Source organism: Cydia pomonella, unplaced genomic scaffold (assembly GCF_033807575.1).
Source record: "Cydia pomonella isolate Wapato2018A unplaced genomic scaffold, ilCydPomo1 PGA_scaffold_76, whole genome shotgun sequence".
Lineage (NCBI taxonomy): Eukaryota > Metazoa > Arthropoda > Insecta > Lepidoptera > Tortricidae > Cydia > Cydia pomonella.
Window position 1 is genome coordinate 83,563 of NW_026907909.1, and position 9,153 is coordinate 92,715.

Genomic DNA, 9,153 nt, shown 5'->3' on the forward strand with positions numbered 1-9,153 from the left:
ATTATTTATTTATCGATCGATTGACACCGTATGGACGGCTAGAAACTTTTTATATCATATTCAGAACGTATTTGTGGCCCTGAAAAGGGCCTTTTTGTTTGTAGCACAAACCACACTCTCGCAGCGTGTCGTGTCGCAATACGAACTACCTAACCCATTACACTAAAATGTGTATTGAGAAAAGACAGACCGCACACGAGGAACGACGGACGCTTACTTGGAGCTGGTGTACTTGGTGACGGCCTTAGTGCCTTCACTGACGGCGTGCTTGGCGAGCTCACCGGGCAGCAAGAGCCTCACGGAGGTCTGCACCTCCCTGCTGGTGATGGTGGACCTCTTGTTGTAGTGAGCCAGGCGGGAGGCCTCGGCGGCGATGCGCTCGAAGATGTCGTTCACGAAAGAGTTCATGATAGACATGGCCTTGCTGGAGATACCGGTGTCGGGGTGGACCTGCTTGAGCACCTTGTATATGTAGATGGCGTAGCTCTCCTTGCGCTTATGCTTCTTCTTTTTCTTAGAGTCCGACTTGGAGATGTTCTTCTGAGCCTTGCCGGATTTCTTGGCGGCCTTACCGCTAGTCTTGGGTGGCATTATGATATAAGTAGTTAGTTAGATGCTTACAGTACGAGAGTCGAACTTGCTATGTGAAATCCGGTCGGTCGAGTAATCTGTCGATACCCCCCGTCAGGGGGGTATGAGGGGCCGCTACCGCACAATGGCTGCGGCGGCTGTCGCGGGTCGCTTCCCCACCGACTGGTGGGGTGGTCGAGTGGCCGTCATTTTGGGGACGGTGTGGGTTGCTGGTGTGGGCCAGCTCTTCGCTACCGATCGTTTATCCAACCCCACGGCCCCTAACCTGGTGATACCGTTTGAGCGGGGCCAGGTTATGGAGCCGCGGAGAAGGCGACCGGCAGCTTAGCTGGCGTGTGTGGCGTGTTGCATCCGAATGTAGTGTGGTGAGCAGTGCTTGTCAGCTACTGCTGGTGTAGAAGGGCTCGGGGCAAGTCCCGAGCCCACCTCTCCGGAGGTCTGGTGTTGTGGTGTGGCGCGATGTCCCGAAGATGGTCCAGGCCGGCGTTGTCCGCGCGGTCAAACATGACCCGCGCGAGACGCTCGACGAACTCCTCCAGGCCGCGCCACTTCAGTGTCTCGGTGAGGGCTGCGTTGCTGACGTACCGCGGGCACTTGAGGATGGTCCTCAGTGTGAGGGTCTCCTGGCGCCTCATCTTCTCCTTGTTTGACCTGGAACAGAAAGAGTACCAGGCAGGTGAAGCATAAGTCAGTCTTGATCGTACGTAAGCTTTGTACAGACCAAGCTTGGTCCGTACAGGGAGCTTACTGCAGAAGACCGGACGCAGACACATGCGAGCGACTTTCGCTCTTCGAACTGTGTCTGCGGCGTGCCGGTCCATGTTGAGCCTCCTGTCTATGGTCACCCCCAGGTATTTCACTGCGGGCGACCATGTGAGCGGCTGACCTAAAAGAGAAGGAGGATTGGGTAGGGCGGTGGCTTGCCCTGTGATGAGAGCTTGCGTTTTGCCCACATTGACTGATAGCCTCCATTTGGAGAGCCAGTCAGGAAGGGCGTCAAGCGTCGGCTGTATCTTGGATACAGCATGCGGCATCTTAAAAGATGTCGCAAAGTAGGCGGCGTCGTCTGCGAAGAGGGCTAGCTGCGCTTGCCCAACGACAGGAATGTCGTCGGTATAGCACGCATAGCATGCGGGCGACAGGCAGCTCCCCTGCGGGACGCCAGCCTGGATGCGGCGTTCCTGCGACACCGCGTTTTCCACTTGTACGTGGAAGCGGCGGTCTGTCAGGAAGGATGCGATGACTCTCACGATGCGGCGGGGTGCTGTGGACAGAGAAAGTTTGTATATTAGACCATCGTGCCAGACTCGGTCAAAAGCTTTCTCCATGTCTAGGAGAACCGCGACTGTGAACTCCTTCTTGTTGAGCGCCGCGCCCATGTGGTGTAGGACGCGGGTGAGCTGCAGCGTCGTGGAGTGTTGAGACCTGAAACCAAATTGCTCCGGCCTGGGAGTGATGTGTGGTGAGAGGTGCCGGAGCAGCATCCTCTCAAACACCTTAGAGAGGTTGCATAGCAACGTGATTGGCCGGTAGTTCTTCGGGTCTTTTCTGTCCTTCCCTGGTTTGGGAAGGACGATGACCCGCCCGGTCTTCCAGATGTCGGGGAAGTGCCCCGACCGCAGGATCCCGTTGAACAGGCGCGCCACCGCCGCTAAGGTGTTTAGCGGCAGGTGGCGGAGCGCCATGTTTGGGATCTCGTCGGGGCCCGGCGCCTTCCTCGGGTTGCAGTGGCGTTTGATGGACGCCTGGACCTGTGAAGGAGAGAAGTACAGTGGGTCATCGTGTGTCTGTACAGGCACGCTGAGATAATCTCGAACGTGTTGAACGATGTCCGCTGTGTGCTGCGGGTCGGTGTCGGGATTGGGCCTGAATTGTTGCTCAAGGCTGCGAGCGAGTATTTCCGCTCTGTCCTTGGCAGTGTACTTCAGGTACCCGTCCGTGTCGTCCAGTAGGGGCCGAATTGGTTCGGGCGCCGTGCTGAGTTGTCTGCATAACCTGTGGATGGACGGAACGTGATCAGTTATGCTGTCAATGTGTGCTTCCCAGCTTGCAGCTCTGTGCTCGCTGAGTTTGTCCCTTAACAGTCGCTCTAGACGATTGAGCTCAGCCTTGACCGACTGAGCCCTAGTCCTTTGCCACTGTTTCCTGTACCAGCGCTTTTTCTCCAAAAGCGCTTGGAGCGGCCTTGGGAGAGGGGTGCGCCGGTCCGTCTGCGGGATCGTGCGGCCTGCCACTGTGAGGGCCGCCTTGATGTCCTCCGTGATTGTTGCTGCTGCTGCGTTGACCTCTTCTGCGGTCGAGATGGGACCTGTACGGGGAGTGTTTACCATGGCTTCTGAGAAAGCCGTCCAGTCGTAGCGGCGTCCAGGTCCTTTGGTGAGTCTCGTCGTCGGCTGGTCTGCGATGGTCAGGAGCACCGGCCTGTGGTCGGATGAGAGATCGTGAAATACCTCGTGTCGCATAAGGGCATTGACTCCGCGTGAAATCGCGAAGTCGATGGTGGTACCTCTGCGGTACACATCGGAGTCGTGGTAGTGGGTGGGCTCGTACGGCCCGGCCGCTACGAGATCCAGGTCCTCCACGATCCGGTAGATGATGTCCCCCGGAGGGGAGTGCGCGGAGGAGTTCCAAGCGGGATGCTCGGCGTTGAAGTCCCCGGCCAGGATGGTCGGCACGGGGGAGTCCACCAGAAGCTGCTGTAGGTCGGCTTGCATCTCTGCTATCCGGCAGTAACCGCAAGGCCTGTAGATAGCAAACAAGCGCAGATTATGCCTTTGCAGTTTGATATCTACCCCTAGAGCAGAGAATGATGTTGGCTGCGGCATGTCCACCAGTTGGTGGATGATAGTCCTCTTTATGAGGACTGCGAGGCCTCTGTAAGGGGCTCCGTCGTCGGGCCTCCTTTGGTCGAAGCGGTACACGATGTAGCCGCTGGCTGTGAGCGTCATTGATGGTTTCAGCTTTGTCTCGCTGATCAGCATGACGTCGATGTCTTGGCTGTGGAGGAAAGTGCGGAGATCATTAATTTTACCATTTAATGTCTGCGCGTTCCAATATACAACTCTTAAATCTTTCTCTTTAAGGCCGTATAAAAGTGCAGCTGGCGAATAACTTGCGTTATTGCTGAGAGAGGAGGGCTAAGTCTGGGTTTTAGCCAGTCTTAGTCAGAGACTTAATAACTACTACCAACTCGTCTAGCGTTGCCTTCAAGGACTCAGTCACCGCGGCTTGCACCGTGGCGACTATGCTCTTGTGCAACGCTTCGGTGTCGAGCGCGGGGGGCGCTGCGGGTGGCGTCGCTCTGGGCTCTGTTTGTGGCTTCCTCTGCTGTTGCTGTCGTCGCTGCTGACCCGTCGTCCGGTCCTTCGGCTGGTTGGCTGGCGCCATCAGAGAACCTGTGGAAGATTCTACTACCATGACTGGAGTGTCCGAGGCCCTCGTGTCTGGGCCTCGTTGCGGCTGGCGGCGGGTGGGCGGGCGGCGGGTGTGAGAGCGAGTACCCGCACGCCAATTCCTCAGCTCTGCGAGGTAAGCTGGGCACTGCCTGTGGTTGGCAGGGTGGTCCCCGAAGCAGTTGCAGCACGTGGCTGGCTCCTCCTTCGGTCTCGTGCACTCGTTTGAGTGGTGGTCCAGTGAGCACTTGACGCACCGGACCGCCCTGTGGCACCCGTGGGACGAATGCCTAAACCCCTGGCACCGGTGACATTGCGGTGGCCCGGGCTTACCTCTCCAAGGTTCGACACGAACCTTGGTGGTGATGCCGGCTAGGTCCGTGAGGTCCAGGAAGCCTGGATTCTCGCGTTCCGTTCCGACGAGCTCGACGAAGAACACGCTGCTTCCTCGTCCTCTGCCTGGGGATATAAGTTTAGAATGCGATACGTTATACCCCTTTTCGGCGCAAGCGTCCTTGACGTCTTGCACCGTCGTTGTCGGTGGAAGGCCGCGGATTGCGGCCTTCATTGGCATGGCGGACCTCTCCGCGTGCTCGACGAACTCGAGCTTGTGGTGAAGGTCCCGCTGCTCCACGAGGTACTTCTTGACCCCTATGTATTCTACCCCGGACCTAGGGTAGAAACGGAGGCCTTTTGGGCCTGCGGTCTCGGTTGTGGCCGAGAACCCAAGCCGCTTGTTGATTGCCTGTACGTGACGGCGCCAGTCCGGGAAGTCCTCGACCAGGATCTGGGGTGGCTTGTACTTGGCCGGCTGGCCAGGCCTCTTCTTGTTGCTGGCTGTGGTACCTGCGGATGAAGAGGGGGCGGTATTAGCCTTTTTAGTCTTTGGCGGCGGCGATTTGGCCGCGGCGGCGTATGTGTCAGTGCTAGCTGCCGGCGTAGGCAGCAGCACTTTACGCTTTGGTGGCTGGTGTGATGTTCCGGCGGCTGGTGTCGATGGCTCCGCTGTGTCCATCGGCTGTTGGGAGACCTGTGGGCAGACCGCGGGTTGAGTAGGACCGCGCGACACAGGAGTGATACGGTTGCATTCCCGTTTCTCCTCCTGTGTCGGCGGGCTGTCCTCTTCCCGCTGTCTCTTCTGTTGACGCACCCCAGAGTGCGTCAATAGGGTTGACAGTAGCGCCGCCTCGAGCGGACCGAGGACGCAACTATCTAGCGATCCCCGAGCTACTCTGTCGAGTTTCTCGAAAATCGCCATCCAGGCGTCCCCGGTCATCTCGAGGCCGGGCTGAGGGCGGCAGGGCGACTTGCGGCGGCGTTGCGGCGAGTTGGCCGGCGTGATGAGGTTGCCGGCCGGTTGGGACGGACTTTCGGCACGTGGTGATTTACTACCACGTGGTGATTGGTCAGACCGAGACAAGTCTAGTGGCGACAAGTCGAGGCACGAGAAATCGCCACGTGCCAGACTCCCGACGACTGCTGTCTGCTCCGGCTCCCCGTCCTCGGGCGTCCCCGAATCGCATTGGCCCTCCGCGTTTGAGCCTTCGCTAGTAGCTTCCACGGAGTCAACGACGTCAATGTGCTCTTCCGAGTCACTATTTGACATGGTTGACCCCGTGTAGCTTCCTCGCGCCGGCAAACGCTTTGGTCCTTTACTCTCGGGTTCGTCCTCGGTCTCGGCGAGCAGGAGCAGGCCAGTGTCCGGGAGCTTTATCACCCGTGCCGCCGAAGTCGTCGCTGTGGCTGCGCTTTCCTCCGTTGTGGCCTTTGCCGCCTTGGGAGGCGTCCTCTGAATGAACATTGTGTTGCGTCGCGGGTTGACCTGTAAATTAACACAGGGTAAGCACAAGATAATACAGTAAGCACTATGTTGGGACTGGGCTATGGTGCCCCGTTCGTGGTTTGGGTTGTCACCGTTAGGTATCCACCAACAAACGGCCACTACGAAAGTGGTCTTTCAACACTGGGGGCCACTGCACTTTGCACAAACACTGAAGCTAACACAAGACAACTAGTGAGTTGGATAGGGTGCGTAAGTCTCGAGAGCTAGCTCAAGCGCGTGCGGTCCCTTCAACGTCACAGTCGCGACTCTGTGTGTCTATTCTGTTGTATGTATCTGTTGTGTGAAATCCGGATTTGATACCTCAATTTTTGTTAGCGCGGCGAACGGGAAATAGGGGATTAAAGATCGAGCGTCGCGCCGGCGGTATCTCGACCAATGGCGTTCGTGCATTATTAATATCGTCGGTCGGCATGGTGGGGAGTGCAAGCGCGTGTTGTTATTACACTTTATTATAACTATATTATTATTCTACCACCGGATGTACTATGTAATAATATAGTTATAATAAAGTTTAATTATCATATATATATATATTTATTCGTATGCTTAATAACCATATAATAATAAATAAATTGTCGTTTAACATTCGATATTTCTCGACGCGATAAATATCTCCAATTTAGAATATTACAAATATTCTATATTAGGATACAGTTAATCTACTTACAATTATCATTGCATTCATTGTTTCATAAATTTGATCGATCGAATGACATCATATACGTATGCGTTATATACATGAAACTTATAAACGTTATCACAGAATTATATTGTGGCCCTGAAAAGGGCCTTTTGTAACGGCCACTCGGGCGGGAATGTAACAGAGGTCCCGTGCGATAAATAAATATACACGAGACAAATGCACACATTCACCGATAGCCGGGTGTCACCGCTATAGATGTAGCCATGTAGATGAGAAGTGAAGTGCACTTAAGCCTTCTTCTCGGTCTTCTTGGGCAGGAGCACGGCCTGAATGTTAGGCAGCACACCGCCCTGGGCGATGGTCACACCGGAGAGGAGCTTGTTCAACTCCTCGTCGTTGCGGATAGCCAGCTGAAGATGTCTGGGGATGATCCTGGTCTTCTTGTTGTCGCGGGCGGCGTTACCCGCCAACTCGAGAACCTCAGCGGCCAGGTACTCCATGACGGCGGCGAGGTACACCGGGGCTCCGGCACCTACGCGCTCGGCGTAGTTACCCTTCCGTAGAAGCCTGTGGATACGTCCGACGGGGAACTGGAGTCCGGCACGGTTAGAACGGGACTTTGCCTTTCCCTTAACCTTGCCACCTTTACCGCGTCCAGACATGTTTTAAGAGATTTAAGTTTAATTTACACACACACAAAACGAGAGCACGAATGCTTGTCAGTGTAATATTAAAAAATTGGCACAGCGCCCCTAAGATTATATAGGTTCACGGAGTGCGCTGTTAGTGGGGATACAACGAGCCGACATAACACGAGCCCGATCGACCAATCAACGCCCCGCGAGCAAGAGCACGATTTAGATAGAGATAAAATGTTTGAAACGATTGATTGATTGTTTGAAATCTAAGACTTTAAATAAATAAATAAATTAATTAATTAATTAATTAATATAAAATTTTGTTGGTTATACTAACGGGTGTGTGTTTATTCACGTTCGTGTGTAAATAAATTTATGAAAACCTAACATAATATGTATTATATTGAGATCATAATGATAATAATCATATCATATCATATTGAGACTTTTCCAAATGTCTGTTTGTTTACAGATGTATTTTTGTGTTAAGAGTTGCTTATAAGACACTTGATTTAAGATCGAGTTGTTTGTTTGTTTCTTTATTTATTTATTTGATTTATTTTGATCGATCGACTCGTGTATGTGCTTGTTGCAATGAAACAGAGGCGATGAACCCTTGAATACATTTGTTAGCCCTGAAAAGGGCTTTTTGATGTGCGTTTAACGCGCACAGGCGTATGACGTGAGTCGAGAAGAGGCGACACGTCGTCGTATAATAATATATAGCAACGACAATCAACATCTCCTCTAACAACATATCACTACAGTCACGCACGACCGATGTAAGAACGACGACGACGACGACAACGCGCTCGCAGTCTTACTTCTTCGCGGCAGCCTTCTTAGCGGCGGGCTTCGCTTTGGGAGCGGCCGCAGCTTTCTTGGGCTTGGGAGCTTTAGGCTTCTTGGTCGGCGGCTTCGCGGTCTTCTTGGCCTTGGGCGCGGCGGCGCTCTTGCCCTTGGCGGGGGTGGATGGTTTCTTCGCGGCGGGCTTCTTCTTGGCGGCGGCGGCCTTCTTGTCTTTTGTGGCGGCCTTAGGCTTGGCCGGGGACGCGGCGGCCTTCTTCGCCTTAGCCGGCTTAGCTGCGGCGGGCTTCTTAGCGGCGGCTGAAGATTTAGCGGTAGATTTCTTGGCCGCAGCGGGCTTCTTGCCGGTTGACGATGACTTTGACTCCAGTTTGAACGAGCCGGACGCGCCCTTGCCTTTGGTCTGAATCAGTGCGCCGGATTCGACTGCGCTCTTCAGATATTTTCTGATGAACGGCGCCAGCTTCTCGGCGTCGACCTTGTACTGGGCGGCGATGTATTTCTTGATAGCCTGCAGGGACGAACCGCTTCTCTCCTTCAACTCCTTGATGGCGCTGTTAACCATCTCCGAGGTCTTGGGGTGGGTGGGCTTCGCCTTAGGCTTCTTAGCGCCTGCGGAGGCGGACGCCTTCGGTTTCTTCGCGGGCGTCGCCGGGGCTGGAGCGTCGGCAGCAACTGCGGTATCGGCCATATTTAATGTCGAAATAAGCAAATAAGTTGTTACAAACACAAATTAGTAAATCGCACGAACTGCGCAAAGAGAACAGCGGACGCGTGTAAGCGGAGCGCTGCGCTGGCGAGTACTAAACACGCCTATAGCGTAGCGTTGTCTTCTCTCTCTCTCGCCCCCGAAGGGGGCGAGTGAGGGGTGGCCTTATCAAGTCTATGACTTTTTAGGCTGGGTTTTGTCGCGGCGAGCTATAACTCGCCGGGCTGTTATTTATTTAACGTCCCTATTAAGGACGGGGATGCAAAGATGCCTTCTGGGCATATTTTATTCGTTCTTCTTAATTATCCTCAGATGGGTGCGGTGGCCTATCTGCGGCTTTGTGGGTCCGGACTGGTGGCTGGTGGTGAGCGGGGGGCTAGTTCGCGGGGCAGCGCCCGCGATCGTCTGTCTGGGGGTCTTGCGTGGTGCGGCGCGATTTGTTGCAGCAACGGGTGTTGCGAGTTGTCCGCGCTGTCGAACATCCGTCGTGCCAGTCGCCCGATGAAGTCGTCCAGTCCCTCGAGCTTGAG

General features: G+C 54.7%; 3 protein-coding genes across 3 annotated transcripts; all 3 read right to left on the bottom strand.

Annotated features, from left to right (window-relative positions):
• Nucleotides 1-71: 71 nt before the first annotated feature.
• On the bottom strand, nt 72-617 carry LOC133534251 (histone H2B). Its single transcript, XM_061873347.1, has one exon. The coding sequence runs from the start codon at nt 589-591 to the stop codon at nt 214-216; it is 378 nt and encodes a 125-aa protein (XP_061729331.1). The 5' UTR covers nt 592-617; the 3' UTR covers nt 72-213.
• A 6,045-nt stretch (nt 618-6,662) lies between these two features.
• On the bottom strand, nt 6,663-7,364 carry LOC133534254 (histone H2A). Its single transcript, XM_061873351.1, has one exon. The coding sequence runs from the start codon at nt 7,129-7,131 to the stop codon at nt 6,757-6,759; it is 375 nt and encodes a 124-aa protein (XP_061729335.1). The 5' UTR covers nt 7,132-7,364; the 3' UTR covers nt 6,663-6,756.
• Nucleotides 7,365-7,734: 370 nt separating this feature from the next.
• LOC133534272 (histone H1B-like) lies at nt 7,735-8,727 on the bottom strand. Its single transcript, XM_061873372.1, has one exon. It carries the CDS (start codon nt 8,603-8,605, stop codon nt 7,928-7,930), a length of 678 nt encoding a protein of 225 aa, XP_061729356.1. The 5' UTR covers nt 8,606-8,727; the 3' UTR covers nt 7,735-7,927.
• Between the last annotated feature and the right edge of the window lie 426 nt (nt 8,728-9,153).

What these genes read in the sequence shown, in the direction of transcription:
- LOC133534251 (XM_061873347.1), bottom strand. Translation starts at nt 591, where the DNA reads ATGCCACCCAAGACTAGCGGTAAGGCCGCCAAGAAATCCGGCAAGGCT.
- LOC133534254 (XM_061873351.1), bottom strand. Translation starts at nt 7,131, where the DNA reads ATGTCTGGACGCGGTAAAGGTGGCAAGGTTAAGGGAAAGGCAAAGTCC.
- LOC133534272 (XM_061873372.1), bottom strand. Translation starts at nt 8,605, where the DNA reads ATGGCCGATACCGCAGTTGCTGCCGACGCTCCAGCCCCGGCGACGCCC.